Raw genomic sequence first — 19,680 nt, 5'->3', positions numbered from 1 at the left:
GATAACTCCTGGTTCCGGCTGCGGCTTGCTGTCAGCTGGCCCGCAAAATCTTCTAAATTGAGCTTCATTTGGCGGAGTTGTGGAAGGTTGAAGAAACCGTGCTGGTCGCGACGCGCTGAGTTCGCGTTTAATTGAGGTGGGGTGCTCGGATACTTTTGGCCCCCCACTGTACAACTGGCCCTGAGCAAGCCCTACAAAGTCCCTATAAGCCGGACACCCTTTCACCCACTAGCTTTTGGATAGTTTTCGCAGAGGATGTAGAAGCGGCTATTACATTTTCCAATGCTCCAGAACCGACAACAAGGCTATAGTGGCCTCTTAGGGCCTCCTATAGTCCCTTGCTAAAGTGGGGCCCCAAAGTTTTGTCGCCACCCCATCCAAAATCCCCAACCACCCGAATTACTCAGCGCTGGTACCTCTAATTTAACGAACCATAACTTATTGCACAAAAATCCAGGCAGCGAGCCTGCAAATACATATTGTAGCCTTAAATCCAATTGCTAAAACTCTAGTGTACCAACTCCTAGCTTTTTGACTGCAGCCAGCCGACGTGGAATTGAATCAATCAGACGGTCGATCTCAACCTGATCAATCGCCCACCAATACTCCTGAAGAACATGTGTAAACTCATCAACATCCAGCTTTCTTTTTCTCAGTTCCCATATATTAGGGTATTGCTCCTTCACTCTCGCTTCAACAGCGCCCAAACATGCTCAATTGGGTTAAGTCCGGACTATAGGCTGGCCAGTCTTCTAAGACCTCAATTGCATTGTCGAGGAGCCACTCTATTGATGAATTAGACCGTGAACCTTGGCATTGTCTTGCTGGAAATGCCTTATCCATCATATCAGTACTGGTAAGAGACCTTCTCAGAGCCTCTTGGTAGCTCCAAGAACGGTAGCATCCCTTCTGGGGGCCCGTGTGGTTACACTCTGTAATGACGAGGTCAGTCCTTCCGCCCTTCTGGATGCCACCCTATACTATAACAGATATATTGATTGTGACGGGCACCACCCAAGGTCTGGTCAGCTCGCACATACAAGATCGATATTGCTACAACGAGAGCAAGAGCTAGATGACAGGAATGGGCGTGCCACCAGACCTTAAGTACTGGAGCAGAGGTCTATGCGTAAGCATAACCATAGACGTATGATCAGACCCCATGACGTATGCATAACCGCAAGCATATGACATAACCTTGAGAACAGGAACGGGGAATCCCGTGACATTGATTGACCTTAAGATGATTTTTGGAGATTGACAAACTCTATCATCCACCTCTACGACGGTAGCCAGAACACCAATATAGTTAGAGTTTTGCCACCTCGATCGTAAGTATTATTTGCTTCAATGCTTTCCATTTTCGGTTGTTATGGTCGCAGAAGCACGACGGACCCATTGAGCTTACAACTTCTGGTCTAGGACATTAAGGAGCTGTTATATGTAAGCCGGGCATTACGCTTAGCTACCTGGACAATATACCGCTTACTTCGTCGACTGGGAACCCGAGGCCGGCCGATCCTTGGCTTGGAATCGAAGGATGTGGTAGTTGTAAAGCGTTGAATAGTCTTGGACACAACGACATGCACCACGCTGAACGCGGCTGCCACCGTGCGTTGGCTAACACCAGCTGCGACCGCACCGCAAATGGCTGCACGTGCGGTAGGGCTCAATTCCTCGTGTTTCTTGCGATAAGCCGCTAAAAATGCGGCCCAAATTGGTTAAATTGAGTGCCATATGGGGAAGTTGTGGTGATGAGAGTTCGAGGAGGGTGTTGGACGCGTCGAGGAGACGTCTGAAGTGGGTGGGATGCTAACAGACTCCTGGAACCCCACTGTAACTATATCTGGAGCCTTCCACATAATCAACCATGCGAGGCTACTAGATACCCTCCAGGCAGGGCCTACGGCTTCCCTGGATGACTAGTTCGGTAGGTCAGAGCATAGCTGACACGGCGCGAGGCTTCTCTCCACTCCGACGGCCAAGCTACCGAGCTTATACCAATCAAAGCTAGGATGCTGCAAGAACCTCCATTCCTGGTTTAATTCATCCTTTATATTGCTTCCCTTTATAGGGCTTTGAAGGACAAGCACCTAGCAATAGCTATAGTAGGCTCTACGGACGATACTAACCTTCTAGCCTTCAGCTGAGGACCTTAGGCTAACTGCCACCGACTGGAAGAGGCTTAGAAATCAATCTACAGTGGGCTAAATCCAGAAGGATAGTATTCGCCAGAGAAAAGAGCGAGCTAACCCACTTCAACAAAGGCCGAAGGTAGTAGCCAAACCTAGTTAAGCTCGCTCACCCTATAGGAGAAGGCATTAATACAATATAACCAGCGCTGTCCAACCAGTTTTTAGGGGCCTAGCCAAATTGGAGTCTAGACTAGAGGGCTCATTAGGAAGCCGTTAAACGAAAGCTGAAAACACACGACTTTGCACTATCTAAAATAGCTGCTAAGACCTAGCCCCTAACCACCGAAGCTAAGGACCTGACCAGCTTCAAAGAACGCTTGCAGGGAGATCTCTGTAGAGCTCTTGACGGATGGGGGAACAAAGATAGATGGCTTGCACGGAACATAATAAATAGGTAGCTATTAAGGACCTAGGAGACTCTAGAGTATAGGCTAGTTGCACGGCGAGGACTGAGCTAGTTTACTAGCTCAGTGGGCCACCTATTTCTTTCTTTTCACCGTAGCGAAAGGATTCAAAGTTGCAAATTAGTATAGGAAAGGTAGAGGAATTCTTAGTCCAGCCTTGCAGTCATGGGTTTTCTTTTGTAATTAGTGGTATAGGGTTCGGCAAGCCCTAGGGCATAGCGGTATAGGAATAATAATAATAACAATACAAAGGAGAAAATCGCTTACTTCTCCAACGATAGACCTAATACAAGGATGTACCTCCATTTACGATTTAGAAGAAGAGGGTCTTGGACTCCCAGTAGGAATATAAGAGTAGGCAATAGCTCCAAGGGTATCAAGTGCCGGCTACAATTGATATAGAGTCTGACGGAATACCTCTCAGTACTTAAGATAGAGTTTGAAAACGGCTCTAGGCCCTCTGAGGTACCCGTCGACGCTTAACACTATACTGGAAGTAATAAGCCGGGGAGTACATGAAGAACTACTATAAACGATAGGCTTACTCTTACTATACCCTAGTAGAAGAACTTTGAGATACCTGCTATTTAACGTAAACAACTAGATAATAAGCTCTAGTGCTACAGCACGCTAAATCGAGATCTGGGCAGTAGCATTAGTGGATAGACGATTATATCTCGACCTTACGTTACTAGTATTCGCCAACCAACAATAAATTCCATAGACACTTAAGAGTCATATACCATTAAAGGATTACTTAGAATGCAATTGGTCTAATGGAAGACAGAACTACTCGATATTGATGTGAAAGAAACAACCATCCAAGTAGTATTCGACATTATAGATATAGAGCCAAAGAAAGATACAATTCCTGGTACTAATAGCACGAAGATTAAGAAGACCCTGACATTAGTTGAAGGGAGTTAGATACGTATAACTAAGAGAAACTCCGTCGTATTTAAACCGATTGAATGTGAATCTCGGTCCTCTAACTACAGAAAGGGACTCGAAAAGGTTGTTGACTCGACAATGGGATGAGGTTTGGTGAAGCTCAAAGGTTCACAAGAAGCAATGTCCAAAGGTACTGACAAAATCGCAGTTGAATTGCTTACCAAGGAGGCCACTATAGCACCTATAGGCTCTAGAGATCGTTGTCTATATACAGCTTCCCCCTCCTATCGTCCTTAGGGGCGACCGGAGTAAAGACTGCTCCTGTCGCTCATTCTTTAGAGCGCAATTGAGGGTGTAGGCTCCTCGTGTGACTGGCTGCGCCACTGTGCTCAATGATTAGCTCGGAACGTTCCCTGCGCGCCCCGCCAGGTCACTGCACACGGCTTATTCGTGACAGAGAATACACAGAAGAGGAGCTACATATAGGCGGTATATACAACGATACATTGCCTATAGACCTACCGTAGCAAGCGAATAGTAGTAGATGATTAACGACGCAATCTAGACCGGGTAATGTACGATACGATTAGACTTGACGAGCGAATAAAGAAATAAACTTCATCACGATCAATGACCACGGAACACTCGAATTCTAGGAATAGGTCATTTGATTCGAAGCGGAAGTCGTCATGGGCGGAAACGACAAGCTCTCGTAATAAAAGAGTACAAGGAAGGACGATAAGACAGGGCAGATCCCGGATAAACACCGAGGACACCTAGCGTTTGAAGCAAAAATCATAGAAGGGTTGCTAAATTACAGACGCTTAAAACTACGAGATTAAGCTCAATATGGCGCTTAGTTAAAGTTCTAGGTACGCTAGACTAACGAGAAGCAAGACGCGAAGTTACGGAGATTCCTGGAGACAAACTTTCGTCGAAGATATATTCAACCTTCGATATCGCTAGCAGGATATCCGGCCCTCTTTATTCCGAAGAAAGACAGAAAGAAGTTACGGATATATATATTATTCCTACGCCGTTATACCCAATAAGGGTGCGCCGGTCCTGCTACTAGCTGGCCTATATAGGAAAACCGTGTTGGGAGACCCTAACTGGTGAGAAACCTATATGCCGTTCGTCCAGGCCATCGGGTTCGGAGACTTCATCGCTCTATAAGTCAAAGGAGCCTACTCAGCTCCCTGCATGCCTCCCTCCTAGCCTTGGCCGGCCAGTGTCGTATTAACCCGCATCGCAAAAGGTCAGCTTTCCCTGCCTTGGATCTCTTTCTTGCCCCCTCCTGGGATCTGGCGAAGCCGGGGGTTCGACCCCGGGGCCGCTTCCTTTTTCCCACTTCTTGGAAGCCACTGTCGGCTTCCTCCATTGGGTCTTGCACCCCCTGGAATGTAATGTTCTGCATCTGGTGTAGTGGCTGATGTCGTCGTTGTTTGTTTCGAAGGGCTAATTCGAAGGTCCGAACCTTACCCCGTTGTCAAAAAAAATCTTCAGGAGTTCCTTTCAGAAGTTGGGGTTTCGAGATTCGTCACACCTCCGCAAGCAGAACCGTTGGGTATGCCCCCATCCTCAGCACTTATAACACTGTGTTGCCTGCAGTGCCCCCCAGTACGGCTCACAGTCGAATAGTTGAGCCTGCCAGAGGACTCCTTTCTCACAGGCCTTCTGGCTAGCCAGGCTGATTAAAGCTGTAGCCCTTATAACGCCCTCCCTCATTGGAATCCGAAACCGGACTCTTTCGACCGTCGATAGTCCAATCGACCTACCAAACTCAACCTTTGTTACCACCCCCTTTAAGTCCCTCTTCAACATCCCCTTCGCAAGGACTATAAAGGACCTCTTCCTCTCTTCTTCAGCCTCCCCAAAGGCCTTTTTAACCCACTCCTTATTTCCCTCGTGCCATTCCTTCGTCTCTGCATCCTTTAATGTAACTAACGATCACGTCGCCACTTGGGAGCTTCCGGGTCGCAATAGCCCCCTTCCTTTCCGATGCCCCGTTGACCGCCTGGACCACCTCTTGCGGTGACCTCCTCGTCAATGATGGCTCCGTCGACCTCGAACCAACACCTCCTTGCAAAGCCTTCCTGGTATAACCTTCTTGGGGGGGTCCTGGGCCGCAACCGTAGCCCACGACCATGCTGTCGATATAGCTTGGCCCCCTCTCTTAAACTCCTATGTTTCCTTCTAGAGCTCCCCTGTCACCTTCCCAACCTCCTCCATCACCACCTTCGCCACAGCCTCTATAACAGTCTTCCGGAGGTCCTCCGAACCAGCTGCTGCCGTAGCCGTAGCCGCGGCCGTGGCCGCAGCAGCGGCTTCAAGGGCCTCGATCTCTGATCTTTGCCTCTGTAGCCGTCCAATCAACTCGTCGACCATATAGTATGCTGTATCCTGATGGTCTGCCTTCACCGTATCCATCAGCCATCTCAGCTATCGTCTCGTCCTTCAGCCCTGTGGACGGGGGTAGTCCCGTCGAGGCTATCGTCGTTAGCGTCGTCGTCGTCTATATCCTCGTCGCCTTGGTGGGGTCTGATTGGCTGAGTCTTTCTAGGCGGTGGGGCAGGCCCCACAACTGGTCAGCTCGCATATACAAGATCGATATTGATACAACGAGAGCAAGAGCTAGATGACAGGAATGGGCGTGCAACCAGACCTTAAGTACTGGAGCAGAGGTCTATGCGTAAGCATAACCATAGACGTATGATCAGACCCCATGACGTATGCATAACCGCAAGCATGACATAACTATGAGAACAGGAACGGGGAATCCCGTGACAATTCGCAACTGCTTCTAAGGGCTACAAAGAGCCAGACGGCCAACACAACCTCTAGCAATAGAAGAAGCTATAGAAGCTATTGCAGCCTAAGAGCCTAAGGCAAGGACTTTACAGAGACTCTCAATAAGGCCTGGGAGGCTAGGTGGGCCCAGGAGATCACCAATCGACTACAACGGTATAGGGCCTGGAATCAGGCCCTACTCACTGTACAACCGGCCGATTACCAGCCGAAACTTGATAAAAGGGCACTAGAAAGACATGAGGGCCTTACAAATGCCGAGAGGTCCTCACTAACCCAGGCCAGAAAAGGGGCTATAAGCCTAAAAGACTTCCTCTTCCGGGCCAAGGTCTCTCAAATACATACCACCTACTGCGAATGCAGCAGGGGCAGGGAATAGTAGAACACTTAACTGTATAGTGCTGCCAATCACCGAAGCTAAGGACCTAGCCGGCTATAGAGATACGGTTGTAGAGAGGCTTATATAGGGCTCTCGACGAGGTAGGAATCGAAGAGAGAAGGCTTGCAAGGAAGGTGATTAGGTGGCTACTATGCTCTAGTAGGCTCCTAAAGTGTAGACTAGCTGCATGGCTAGAACTAGGCTAGTTCGATGGCTTAGTTAGCTATCTGCGCCTTCTTTCTGCTGTAGTAGGTAGATTCAGGACATCAGACTGGTAAGGGGAGACAGAGGTTTTTAGTCCAGCCTTGCAGGTATGGTTTTCCTATGTAATTAGTAGTAGAGGATCTGTCACGGCGGGACAGGCGGACAATCCAATGACAATTATATTCGGGCTAAGCTACAATCTAGGCTCTATTCCGTCAAGTACGGGCAGGCTTGATTGTCAAGACGTAGCTCAAGGAGCTACGAACAGAAGTCGCGGCAGCGAGGTGCAGGATCTTCAACCCGCAGGGGCCTACACGCTGGGCCCCACCCATGGGTCCTGGCAGGCACGGCGCGATTGTCGTGACAGGGTCTAGCGAGCCTTAGGGCAAAGCGGTGTAGGAATAATAATAATAATATAATACTCTATCTTCCTCCCTACTCGTCGTTATCTTACGTATTCGATCCTGATTGTTTTAGCGTTTTTATAAAGATATATAGTGCTAAAATCAAGCTCTTTATCAAGGTGTAGATTATATATATTACTAAATCTAAGTTCTTTCTTATATTTAAATCTGCCTTCTATTAGAATTTTACCTAAGAAAATCCTCTTAGGGGTTTTTGAGGATGGACTTATCTTCTATAACCTATAGGCTGTACTTTCGAAGTTGGATATTAAGTTGCGAATACTAATACCTCTTAGGACTCCTGATGGACCACGAATACTATAGGTCTCTAAGATACCCTAAACTACCAACGAGGCTCCTTCGCAGTCTACCCTTATTTAATATCAAATTGCGAGATACCAGGGAAGCTCTCCGAGTCCGATTTTAGCCGCTGTTGACCAGCTTTTGAAGTGAATATAAGCGGTTTCCCATCGTGTTACCCTTTTGGAGGCCGAAGTACAGATACTTCAGGAGGCTAATAAAGCACCCTCTAAGCGCTGTAGAGCCAAACGGACGTGTCTCCAGAATGGCGGGGCTATTAATGGAAGCCAAGCTATGGAGGAAATGGCAGAGAAGGGTATAGTGCAAGAGGATGAGCGCTGTCAGAGGCTGCACAGTAAAACCCTGTGCCAGCTAGACCAAAAGATCCGCCAGTGCACCGATCGTTGCATTGCTGTGATGAATTTCAAGCCCCAACGTCTGAAAGGGACTCCTGAAGGTTATACTTGACAACGGGGTGAGGTTCGGTGAAGCCAAAGGGTTCGCAACAAGCAATGTCTAAGGGTACTGACAATCTTGCACTTGAGTTGCTTACTGGAGAACTCGCAGAGTCCTTTAGAACGAGTGACTATATAATGCCACGATTCTTCGAGTGCTCACAGTGCTATGCCTTCGATCGCTCCGAGCACCTTGCATGCTGCAATGTGCTCGTCTGTCTTGGCGTTATAGCACTCTAGCTTCATCCTGACTGGTCTGCCTTGCTTCCCTAAGTGATTTTGCTCGGGCGTTCCTTGCGCCCCGCATATGGCCTTTTGGCATGCGGCCCGTTGTTAGTTAATTCGTGACAATTGCTGCGCAACCACTTGTTTAAGTACTCTCTCTTAGGGCCTCGGAGGGTCTCTGCTATGAACCCTGACAAGCGCGTTAAAGAGGAAAATGAAGTGCCATCGAAAGGGCATGGGACAGGTTTACGGCTCTAGAGCATCTGCCATAAGACTGGCTATAATATAAGTATGTATTCGGAGGCTAGAGATGTAACGGGCTGAGGCCGTAAAGGCCTCGGCAAACTCTCGGCCAAGACTCGAGATTCGGTGGACTACTATCTTATTCGATATCGGCGCACAGGCCAAGGATGTGGAGGTATAAGACGGCAGATGTAACGGTCCCAGGAGTATATTGCAACTAGCTGGTGACGACTCTACGAGTTTGTCTCGAATGGAGAGAGAAGAAGAAAAAGAGTGAAACACTATGCAAGATACCTGCCGTCTTATCCTCCACATCCTTGGCCTGTGCGCCGATATCGAACAAGATGGAAGTCCACCGAATCTCGAGTCTTGGCCGAGAGTTTGCCGAGGCCTTTACGGGCCAAGCCCGTTACACATATATCTTGCATAGTCTTACACTCTTTTTCTTCTTCTCTCTCCATTCGAGACAAACTTGTAGAGTCGTCACCAGCTAGCTGCAATATACTCCTGGACCGTTACAAGAGAAATAGATAGCTTAAGTGATTCTGATTGGTTTCAATTGATTATATTAGATTCTAGTCGACTTTTAGCAGTCTAAAGTGGCAAAGTCCGGAAAGTATATCCGAGTTAATAGGGTATCCGAGTCAATAGTGAATTATGTTATAGCTAGCTAATACTATATCTTGTATGTATCGTGTACCGAGTGTCTCGTGCTCCACGACGCTAGGAAGTACGGGCGAGCTAGTTCTTCATCGGCTGCACATCGCCCGAGGTGACTAGGAGCGGCAGGGCGGTCTCGGGCCGCTAGTAAAGTTCCCTAGCGCCTACACCGGCTACGAACCGGGCATCATGGTCGGCCTGTGGTAGCCGCCCCGACGCAGCAGCGCACTCGGGCCTGCTGTGTGGCCGAATCAAGTGCGAGGACTGTTCTCCGATACTCTCGGCAAGCCAAGCGACCGAAATTGCACTTCACTGGTCAGCAACGCGAGAGGGTAACAGGTTGTCGGGCTATCTCACTTCGAATGGTAAAGTTCTCTGCAACCTGAATGCGGGAGCAGGGCTTCAGTAGTCCCCGGGTGGTTCGTGTTGGTCAAAATTTCACCCCAAAACAATGACAACTCGTTCCAATAGCTGCCTTAGACTCTAAACCGAACGTTTGTTGAACGCGATGCGGATGCTGCCTTCATTTGCGACCAGAGTCTTGGGGCGGCCCCCGCTCGCTGGCTGTCAAATCTCATTGTTATAGCAAGTCGAGTCTCTAGCGCGCGAATCGCAGTAGGATGCTGCTGAATCTTACCTTAGGGTTCCATTGGTGTGTCCAAGCTTGGGATTAGGACGGCGAAACAGGGCCGGGAAGATAGAGTACATAAGAGACATTCATCCGACAATTCACGATTGGTGCGCTTGTTGGTTTGATAGGAATACGACATAACTGCCCGGATCGGCAACTATCACAACTTGGATGCTCATTGTGCCTCATTCTCCCAATTGTTGCGCCAATAAAGATGAGGAAGTCTGTCCATCAACCGGGAATACGGAGAACATGAGGCCGAGGCAACTGGGAGCCAATGGTACCACCAGATAGTATAAGGGCTATGGGACGTTCGACGTCTCTGAACATTCAGGTCAAGTTCAACGCAGCGAAACTTGGGGCCCAACCCAAACTTGAGTCTCCGTTCGCTCAACAGAGATCCTTGTGCATGTCTAGATGGCAGTCTCTCAAAATGAAAACTCTTGCTTGCCTACTAACCATCTTCGTCGGCCTTGGGGCATCACATCCGCATAGCTCCCTCGCGTCCCGCGCGGCAACCTTCAACAACCCGGTGCTCTGGGAGGACTATCCCGATCTGGACGTGTTCCGTATCGGGGACGTATTCTACTACTCCTCTTCCACGTTTGCCTACTCGCCTGGCGCTCCGGTCCTCAAGTCGTACGACCTCGTGAACTGGACCGCCGTTACGCACTCTGTCCCCAAACTCAACTTTGGCCCCCAGTACGACCTCCTAGGGGGCACACCCGCCGGGTACGTCAAAGGCATTTGGGCATCAACCTTGCGATATCGCCGCTCCAATGACCGGTTCTACTGGTACGGCTGCGTCGAGCAGAACCAAACCTACATCTGGACCAGCTCCGGCACCAACGCGGGCGTCAACAACGGCGAAGTTCCTCCCTACAAATGGAAGTGGGAGGCCCACCCGCCCATCAACGCCTGCTACTACGACAGCGGCCTGCTCATCGACGACGACGATACCATGTACATCGCCTACGGCAACCCAACCATCCGCGTGGCGCAGCTGTCGGCCGACGGCCTGCGCCAGGTCCGCACCCAGGCCGTCTACACGCCGCCCGCCGGCACCACCATCGAGGGCTCGCGCATGTACAGGGTCAAGGGGACGTACTACATCCTGGTGACGCGCCCGGCCGACGCCGAGTGGGTGCTCAAGTCGACGACCGACAGCCCCTTTGGCCCCTACACGGCTCGCACGCTCGTGTCGAGGATCAATGGGCCGCTAGCGAACGCCGGGTTTGCGCATCAGGGTGGCATGGTGGATACTCCCGACGGGAGTTGGTTTTATGTGGCCTTCATGGACGCCTACCCCGGGGGCAGGATTCCGGTGGTGGCGCCGTTGAGGTGGACGAGCGATGGCTGGCCTGAGGTAGTGACGGATGCGCGGGGAAACTGGGGAACGAGCTACCCCGTGCCGGTGCATACAAGCAAGACCGTGGAGGGGAAGAGCACCGAGTTGGATGAGTTCAAGGGAAAGGAGCTGAGCCATCACTGGGAGTGGAATCATAACCCGGATGATAGCAAGTGGTTGCTTCACGGCGACGGGTTGCTGTTGAGGACGGCCAGCGTCACGGGGAATCTGTTTGCTGCGAGGAACACGCTCACGCGGAGGATCGCCGGACCCAAGTCGAGAGGAACATTCAAGCTGGACGTGGGCAATATGAAGGATGGCGACAGGGCTGGGGTCGTGCTGTTCCGGGACCGGGCCGCGTACATCGGGGTGTGGAAGCAAGGCGGACTGGTTCAGATCGTTGTGGTCGATGACTTGCGGTTGACTGAGGGCACATGGACGACCAGCTCAACGGGGAGAGTTGCCGCGACTGGGCCGACTGTGAGCAACACTCAAGACGTTTGGTTGATAATCGAGGCGGACATTACGCCAGCGTTTGGTACGAGCACGGAACGGACCACGACGTTTGCGTACAGTATCGACGGAGGCAAGAGCTTCGTCAGGTTTGGGCCCGCCGTCGTAATGACCAACTCGTGGCGGTACTTCTCGGGTTACAGGTTCGGAGTTTTCAACTTTGCCACCAAAGCGCTTGGGGGTGCCATCAAGGTGAAGAGCTTCCAGATGGAGCTCGTCTAAGTAAGGTATGTATGTGTTAGGACGGCACATGATATCTCCTACCAAGGATTCGGAGATCATGTCGAGTCCGCCACGGCACCAGTCGATACGCATCTGAGGCTCGAGCCACAAGCAAAGTCACAAGCTTTTTTTTTTTAAGCAAATCGAAAATAACGAACCCAAGTGAAAAGAGACCTAGGATCTTGATGTAAATGATCATGTGGCCGTTCTTGAGCTGCTCCAGCCAGCATGTGTCCATCCCGCTTCGTGACACGGTCTCGATGGTAACAGAAATTTTCTTGCAGAGCTGGCTGGCAACACATACAATCCCATCTACAGATTGCCGCAGGCTACACTGTTGGCCTGACTCGTAATCATCCGACCGCTTCAATGTAATAATGCTGCGACTGAGATCGATGACAGCATGATGACGGCATCCAAATAGTGGTCAACTCAGTCGCCACCACCTCGCTGGTTACAAATACTTTGCGTGGTGTGCGAGAAAGCACAAAACAATAACTAAACAAAACAATAATTAATTTTGTTTTGCGAATTCCATTCTTCTCCTGTATGGAATGTCCTGAACTCTCTGTGTTACTTCAAAGACCCCTTAGGCTCATCAATCTTTTCTTTGAGCTGGTATTGATGCCGTCGACCAGTCACGCCATGGATTCGAACGTACTAGACCTGCCGCCGGCCGTGACAACACCCTCACCGACGTTCCAATTCGACTTCGACTGACTTGGTCCACACAGGGGCGTACTGCAGAGCCAACGATCCGATCCGGACCGCGAGCAACATCATGTATTCTCCGGTAAGTTTCGGCGTGGTCGCTAACCCTCGCTGACACGCAAGATGCATCAGTGAGAGCCTCGGAATGGTAGGTCGTGCAGGCATGCTTTGCGGTAGTGTGATGTTCGCCCTCGCGGCACCTCCGTCTGTCGATTCCACGGGAGACCCTTTCCATCTATCCATCGATGTCCCTTGTCGTATCTTCCCATTCACGGCTGAAATTTCTTCGATTACTCCTCCCGATATCGTCCCCCCCGTCTCCGGCATTAATCAATTACTATACACGCCACACGTCGGCATCTTCCCCCCATTCAAGCGCACATGACAAACCACTAGCGAACTCAACTCGCCTTTCCGAGCATTTGTTGTTCGCCGGTACCTAAACCGTCAAAAGGTATGTAATTCTCTACCTTCCCCAGCCGACCATCCAACCCGAACAAACCAGGCATAAACCAGGCATTACCAGGCCGTCTAGTAGTGTCAGGTAACTAATTGCCACGCAAATCATATGTGACACTAGGTCCTTTCAACGGCTTCTAAAATGTCACCCAACCCATCTTATACGCACCTTAACCGATCGGCAAGTCGTTCATCGATTGCTTCATCCGCTTCCGTCTGGGACCGACGTTCCCGCTCAGCCTCGCTCGTTCGGTTTCGATTCGGCTTCAAGCCCATCTCTTCGATTTCGTCTCTGCTCCCGGTTCAGATCGACTATTTGAAAATCAGGTAATTTGGAGGGTTTTGTTAGGCAAGAATTCTTTGTAAACAGTGATTGGGCGATTGAACGGTTCGATACTCGAAGATTGTAAAAGGTTGAGCAGTTCTGACGTTCTAGGTGATTGTTATTTGAGTGGGAGGGGCACTTGCCGTCTGTAAGTGGGCGAAATGCGAGATTGTGAGGAGCTGGTTGTGTCGTAGGCTGGGTGTGTTGGGATGTTGAGCAGAGATTTTTTGTGGGCCAAGTTTGATGCGGAGGTTGCGAAATTAGGGAGGTTAAATCAAATCGAGGGGAAAATATGGGGGTGTTGAACGACGTTAGGGTTGTGCACAGGGAGATTGTAACGAACTCCTGGTACTTAGTGAGCGTGAGGGATACTTTAGGGCATATCGCAGGTTTAAATGAGAACTTTGGTCCAAGCCGCTGAGTCAATGAGCGGGCCAGATTTTCGTGATAAGACGTATCATACATAGCGGCTTCAACCGAACTCAACAACATTCGAATTCAACAACATTTCTTGATAGCCTAGACACTGATGGTCTTAAACACACTGAAGTGCTCGCCCGTTGCTACCAAGGCGCCCGGTATCTGCGGGTGCCAGTGCACCTCCTTGGCCAGGTTCTGGTAGTGAACAAACAGCAGCTGCGGCGGCACGTCCTGCACGCCCGCGGTATCCTTGCTCTCCTCGTCGTCCAGCTCGACCGCCAGATCCCACAGCGTGACCGTATTGTCGCCCGCCGACACCGCCACGATACTGTCGTCGGTCGGGTGCCACTCTACGCTGGTAATCTGCTCCCTGTGAAAGTCGAAGCTCGCAATCGGGCTCGGCCGCTGCAGCGGCGCCGAAGCAGCACTGCCTCCCGCGCTCGGCTTCCACTGCCGCAGGTCCCATACCGCCCAAACACCGGCATCGTCGCCCGACGCCAGCAGATGCGTCGTCTGCCGCGACCACGACATGACGTTCACGTCGACGTTGCTGATCTGCATCGAGAGCGCCGGCTTGCGGCCCTTGCTGCGCACGTCCCACACGCGGATAGTGCCGTCACTGGACGCGGACGCGAACACGGACGCCTCGGACGGACTCCATTGGATCTCCTCCACGCTCGATGTGTGGCCCTGGAAGGGCCTCGTGTCGGTCACAAAGCCGCCGCCGTCGGTCCGTGTTGTGACGTAGATCATGCCGTCGTTGTCTCCTGTTAACAGCTTGCCTGCCGGGTGGAGAGGCGACCAGTCGACCGCGTAGCCTTCCGACTTGTGGGCGCGGATGGTGCAAAGGGGCTTGTTCTGTTGTGGTGTGATAATGGTGCCCGGGGTGTCGAATGAGGCAAGATGGGGGGTGATGTCGTGAATAAATACGTTGGTCGACTCGGTCATGGTCGCTGTGAGCGTCGTCGCGGGTTTCGAGGGGTCCTGGGACGGAGTCTGGTGGGCGCGTATCCGATTGGTGGTGGTATTGAGCGGGATGCTCTTGTGTTCGAGGACAGGGTCGGCGTCCTCGTCGTCGCTCTCGTCATCGCTCGACTCCTCGCCATCCTCGCTTTGCATCTTGCTGAGGCCGCTGAACTTCATGACCATGATGGAGTTGTCGCTGGTCTTTACGCTGTCTGCCTGTGTGCCGGCCACGGTGTACACGGTGGCCGGGAAGACGCTGCGGTTGTCTCCCAAACCGTCGCGGATAATGTCGAAGGAGAGGCATGGCCACGGGGTGCTCAGGTTGTGCAGCATGCGGTATGTTGTCGGGTCGGGGCTGAGGGTCTGGCCGGGTTCGAGCTTTGTCCTGCCGACAATGAAGGTAGCTGGTGCGCCAGCAGCGTCGACATCCATTGCCTCCTCGGCCTCTCGTTCAGCATCTGGCCTCCCGTCAACGCCGGCCTCGATGATCTCGTCCTCGCTCTCGAACTCGTCTTCAAACTCGTCCTCGAATTCGCCCATGTCGTTGGGCTTCTCGTCGACGTCCATGGCGTCGGGACGCTCGCCAGCCTTGAGCGGGCCGGCCGCCTTCTCTTCGTCCGCTGTGCGCTTCACCATGACGTTTCTCAAACTCTGCGCGTGGTGTTGAAGGGCGCTTCAAGGTGAATGCGATAGGCGGTGGCAGACTTGGTCGCAAACTCTCAGTCAAATTTTGTGGATTTGGAACTTTTTAGTGGGGCCCCTTATCACAGGATGCGGGGCTCGATTTTCTCGTATCCACCACCACATCAAACGCCATTGTTGAGCATGGAAGAAAGTGTCGTGCAAACCCACCGTTATTCCATGTGGGCTATTAGCGAGCTGCAGCGACTGATAGCACGTTGGCGCAGTTGTTCCAGCGAAAACTCAGAAAAACACTGTCCCTAACCTTCCAAGGTTCTGTCATCATTTCAATATCGACAGCAGCAACGGAACTTCTTATCAGGTCGGAAGTATGATCCTGGAACGACAGAGGGTCGAACATACTCTCACACACGCTCCGGCTTTGTCGATTCCATAGGCCACGAACCAACCGTGCCATGTCCGACCGGGCTGGGCCTCGGAGACGTGCTTCCGAGGATAAATCGGGGCAGACGCCTGCGACAGGGCGCTCAGAGGGGTCACGTCAATTGATTCACCTGGCATCCATCCGCCTCAAAGTTGCTAATGAGGCTCTGCAACGCGAATGGCTTTCGGCGCAGCAGCATCTGATCTGAGACAGCCAGGCGACGTTTGACGCACCATGGGGCTCCGTCTCTCCAGCGCGTCGGGCCTGCTGGCTCGGCCCCGCGGTGTGCTCCTTACTATATGTGTGATATTTCTGACGACCATCTGGCTTTGCTGGCTGCCCAAGATGTCCCTGTACGTCGGAGGCGCTCCAAACCAGAACCGCCCCCCCACAGCACGGCAGAGCATCGACCTCTCCCGGGCGGACTCGCCCTTCATCGGCTGGCCACTGGAAAGGGTGTGCAGGGAACGCACCTCATGGACACCCGGCATCGTGTTCGTCTGCGACAACAACTCGGGCGGCATAGGCAACATACGCAACTACATTCTGACGTGCTTCCGCTACGCCATCGAGGCAGGCGCTGCAGGCATCGTCCTCCCCCAGATCAGGACTCGGTCGGAAAAGGATCTCTCCAATCTTATGCTGGGCCATCGGGGCTTTGACTACTTCTTCGACGAGACGCACTTCCGTCAGAGCTTGCGTGCGGCCTGCCCAGAATTTACCCTTCACAATTCGACTGACGACATCCCCTTCGCCCCCGTTCCCTTCAAGGCGGAGCAGATCACCCCTCGGGACTTGGGTAAGAGGGGCGGCTGCGACAAAAGAGAGCTGAACAAGCATACTGGCCGTTTCGACAAGCAGTTCTGGGCACACATAAACAGCACCGCCGACGAGTTCAAGCTGCCGCCGCCGAGCCTCCAACACCCCCGCATCATCCGCTTCAACTGGGGCGTCCAATGGGACTGGCCCGTATTCCGCGACGGTCCAGAGTTCGTCGCCACCTACGGTGGGCTGCTCCGGTTCCGGCAGGACATCCTCGATCTCGGGCACCGGACGGCGGGCTACATGCGCCGGTGTGCTGCCCGGCACGGCGGCTCTCGCTATTTCGCTGGCTTCCACCTCCGAACCGAGAACGATGCGCTCAGCAGGTGGCCCAAGTTTGATGAGCAGAGCGGAGCATATTTGGAGCGCGCCAGTGCGATGAGCTTCAAGGCGGCGTACCTCGCCACGGGTAATAAGACGGAGGCTCGGAAGTTGACGGACGCAGCGTCTGCGCAGCATGGCATGGCTGTTTTCACGAAGCATGAACTACTGAAGGAGCATCCGGCTGATCTGCAAGCCTTGGAGTCACTTACCTGGGACCAGCAGGCCCTCATCGACTTCATTGTCCTGCTGGAGTGTGATTACTTCTTCGGCGTCAGCCCCAGTTCCTTCAGCATGAATGTTGCTTTGAAGAGACACCTCAGGACCGATGGGCTCTACACGCGGCCCTGGAGGATTGGCGGCGAGGGCGATGGGAGGAGTTGGCTCGTGGGCAAGTATGAGAGCTATTGGGAGGACTGGCTCTTCATGTTTGACTCCTTGTGGCCATGATCCAGTCAATTCTACTTGTTTTCGCTGTTCTCGCTCATGTTCGCTCTGAGTGTATCTGGCTATCGCTCTCCTTCCCCATCGTCCCCGACGGCATTCACGACCTATCGTCCCGGACAATCGGCGCAAAGAACCTGAAGCGATTTTCCGGGTCATACTTGCGTTTCAGGGCTCGAAGCCTCTGTAGCCTCCACGGCTCGTACCTGCGATGCGTCAGTGTCATCACCACCGGCAAAAACCGACTGCACTCACCCGTACATGGCCTGTAAGCTTTCGTCACCCGAGGCGTAGTTGACATAAGTCCTTCTCTGGGCACTGCCGAAGGCCGCCTTCTCCATAGCTTTGCTCCAACGCTCGGCCTCTCGGTCGAGGGTGCTGTTGCCGACAATGTCATACTGGACAGATGGGGCGCTGGCAACGGCTTAGCAGAGGACTGTTTCGCACCAGGGTTGAGCGAGACTTACAGGAGCAGCCGTTTGTCGCGATGGGGAAACGCTGTGCTGTCGGAAGGTACTGCCTGCACCCCTTGCACCCCGTACCCCTCGAGGATGCATACCGATTTGGCAAGGCCCTCTTCTGTTGCTAGCATTTTGCCGAAGGTTTCGAACCAGTTGCGCAGTGCGATGATTTCGTACCTGTCCACATCAGCCGCCCGTAACAGCGCTGTCCCCTGTGGCTGGCATTCTGAGCCGCTCAGATCGACACCCAGGACAGCGTTGAGTCCCGGGTACTCGGTCACCTTAAACGCGTATGCCGCTGGGCCAAGGTTGTGGATCGGCTGGGTGTACTCTCTGGAATCTTCCAGTGGTCCGTTGAAGAAGACGATGACCACGATTGAGGGCTGGCGGTGCGATGAGCCTTTATTAGCCTCCCCGGGACAGCGACGGGGCCAGACTGAGACTCACTTTGCCAGGGTCGACATCCTCAACCATCCGCCACACCGACCAACTCACCATCTCCACCGGCTGGTACTCCATCATCTCATTCGCCAACGTATACACCTCCTCCAACCTCTCCCCCTCAAAAATGAACTGTTCCCAGACCCAATTTCTCCTCGCCTCTTCCACATCATGTATCCTCACAGTAAACTCAGTTACCACCCCGAAGTTATGGCCGGCCCCCCTCAACGCCCAAAACAAATCGCCGTTTTCTTCCTCCGAAGCCACCACCACCTCCCCATTCGCCAGCACCACCCTCACACTCACCACCTGATCCGCTACCAGTCCATATCTCCCCTGCAAAAACCCATGCCCGCCCCCCATAGCCGGCCCAGAGTACGACACGCACCCGCATAGACCTGTGGTCGTCTCCTTCCCTTCCTGCCACAGCCGCTCGACAACCTGCTGGGACAGCAACCCGCCGCCTACAATTGCCGTCCTGCCATGGGGGGATGGTTCGAACTTAGTGAGGTTGCGCAGGGAGATGAGCACGCCACCGTTGAAATCGGAGAGGAATGCGTTGGTGCCGTGGCCGCCTGCCGTCGCGAGGAAGGGGACGTTGTGGGCGTTGGCGTAGCGGATTGCGTGCGAGATGTCTGATTCGGTGGTTGCCAGGAGGATGAGGGAAGGACTGGGGGTGTTCAGCGGGTTGGTGCTCCATCTGTGGTTGAGGTGGGTTTTGAAGGCAGGGTCGTTGGGGAGGAGGAGCTGAGCGGTTGGAGAGAGGGATGCTTTTAGGGATTGGATATCCTGGGGAGGATCATATGAGTGGTAGGTATCGTGGTGAGCGTGAGGAAGGTGGGCGATGGCGAGGGTCGTTACTATGCTGATGAGCAGGGCGAGGAGGTGGCCCGGGTTGAGCGGTGGGAGTCTAATTGCCATAGTGGGGGTAGCAACGAAAGGTAAGGTACTGTAGCTGGGGAACCGGTGTTGGCAGGGTCAACCATAGAAGGATGGCGTAGAGTCTCAGTTCTACCTGACGAAGGGAACAGCCTGGCTAGAAGAAGGATAAATGTCTAATGGTGGCAAAACAGGAGGTGAAGTATATACAACCAGTCTAGGGCACAGCGGTGTCGGAATAATAATATATACAACCAGGCATCCTGTCCGGTTAGCGAATCCAACTGAGCGGATATTCCGATGTCTTACGCGGTGGCACTGTGGCACCTGCAGCGTCGGATGTTGCATGGTTGCCGTACGACCCCGATGGTCCGATGGAGTGTGTGAAGCGGCCGCCCGGAACTCGGCTCCGAGGGAAGGCCAACCCACTGTGAACCCACCCGGTTGATCCGCGCAGAGGCTGCTTTTCAGTGAACCAGAGTT

The 19,680-nt window shown here is 52.6% G+C and overlaps 5 protein-coding genes and 1 pseudogene across 6 annotated transcripts; 3 read left to right on the top strand and 3 right to left on the bottom strand.

Moving 5' to 3' along the window:
• Positions 1 to 4,707: 4,707 nt before the first annotated feature.
• On the bottom strand, positions 4,708 to 5,411 carry N657DRAFT_702508 (annotated as a pseudogene; the record flags this gene model as incomplete). The annotated part of the gene is made up of 1 exon: positions 4,708 to 5,411. A coding segment is annotated over one exon (340 nt), but the record flags the coding sequence as incomplete, so codon positions are not given.
• Positions 5,412 to 10,143: 4,732 nt separating this feature from the next.
• N657DRAFT_649376 (glycoside hydrolase family 43 protein) lies at positions 10,144 to 12,045 on the top strand. The gene has a single exon (XM_062793709.1). The coding sequence runs from the start codon at positions 10,233 to 10,235 to the stop codon at positions 11,880 to 11,882; it is 1,650 nt and encodes a 549-aa protein (XP_062644078.1). The 5' UTR covers positions 10,144 to 10,232; the 3' UTR covers positions 11,883 to 12,045.
• A 377-nt stretch (positions 12,046 to 12,422) lies between these two features.
• On the top strand, positions 12,423 to 13,360 carry N657DRAFT_649375 (uncharacterized protein). The gene is made up of 2 exons (XM_062793708.1): positions 12,423 to 13,124; positions 13,222 to 13,360. The coding sequence occupies exon 1, from the start codon at positions 12,739 to 12,741 to the stop codon at positions 12,976 to 12,978; it is 240 nt and encodes a 79-aa protein (XP_062644077.1). The 5' UTR covers positions 12,423 to 12,738; the 3' UTR covers positions 12,979 to 13,124; positions 13,222 to 13,360.
• Positions 13,361 to 13,762: 402 nt separating this feature from the next.
• Positions 13,763 to 15,762, bottom strand: N657DRAFT_649373 (WD40 repeat-like protein). The gene has a single exon (XM_062793707.1). The coding sequence runs from the start codon at positions 15,397 to 15,399 to the stop codon at positions 13,897 to 13,899; it is 1,503 nt and encodes a 500-aa protein (XP_062644076.1). The 5' UTR covers positions 15,400 to 15,762; the 3' UTR covers positions 13,763 to 13,896.
• Positions 15,573 to 17,562, top strand: N657DRAFT_649372 (uncharacterized protein). The gene has a single exon (XM_062793706.1). The coding sequence runs from the start codon at positions 16,064 to 16,066 to the stop codon at positions 17,420 to 17,422; it is 1,359 nt and encodes a 452-aa protein (XP_062644075.1). The 5' UTR covers positions 15,573 to 16,063; the 3' UTR covers positions 17,423 to 17,562.
• Positions 17,407 to 19,430, bottom strand: N657DRAFT_649371 (FAD-binding domain-containing protein). Its single transcript, XM_062793705.1, has 4 exons — positions 18,325 to 19,430; positions 17,884 to 18,260; positions 17,672 to 17,830; positions 17,407 to 17,622 (listed from the first exon to the last, which is right to left on the bottom strand). Exons 1-4 carry the CDS (start codon positions 19,237 to 19,239, stop codon positions 17,517 to 17,519), a joined length of 1,557 nt encoding a protein of 518 aa, XP_062644074.1. The 5' UTR covers positions 19,240 to 19,430; the 3' UTR covers positions 17,407 to 17,516.
• Between the last annotated feature and the right edge of the window lie 250 nt (positions 19,431 to 19,680).

This window comes from Parathielavia appendiculata (assembly GCF_033297405.1).
Source record: "Parathielavia appendiculata strain CBS 731.68 unplaced genomic scaffold N657scaffold_18, whole genome shotgun sequence".
NCBI classification, from domain to species: Eukaryota; Fungi; Ascomycota; class Sordariomycetes; order Sordariales; family Chaetomiaceae; genus Parathielavia; species Parathielavia appendiculata.
This window is presented reverse-complemented; position numbering and strand designations above follow the sequence as displayed.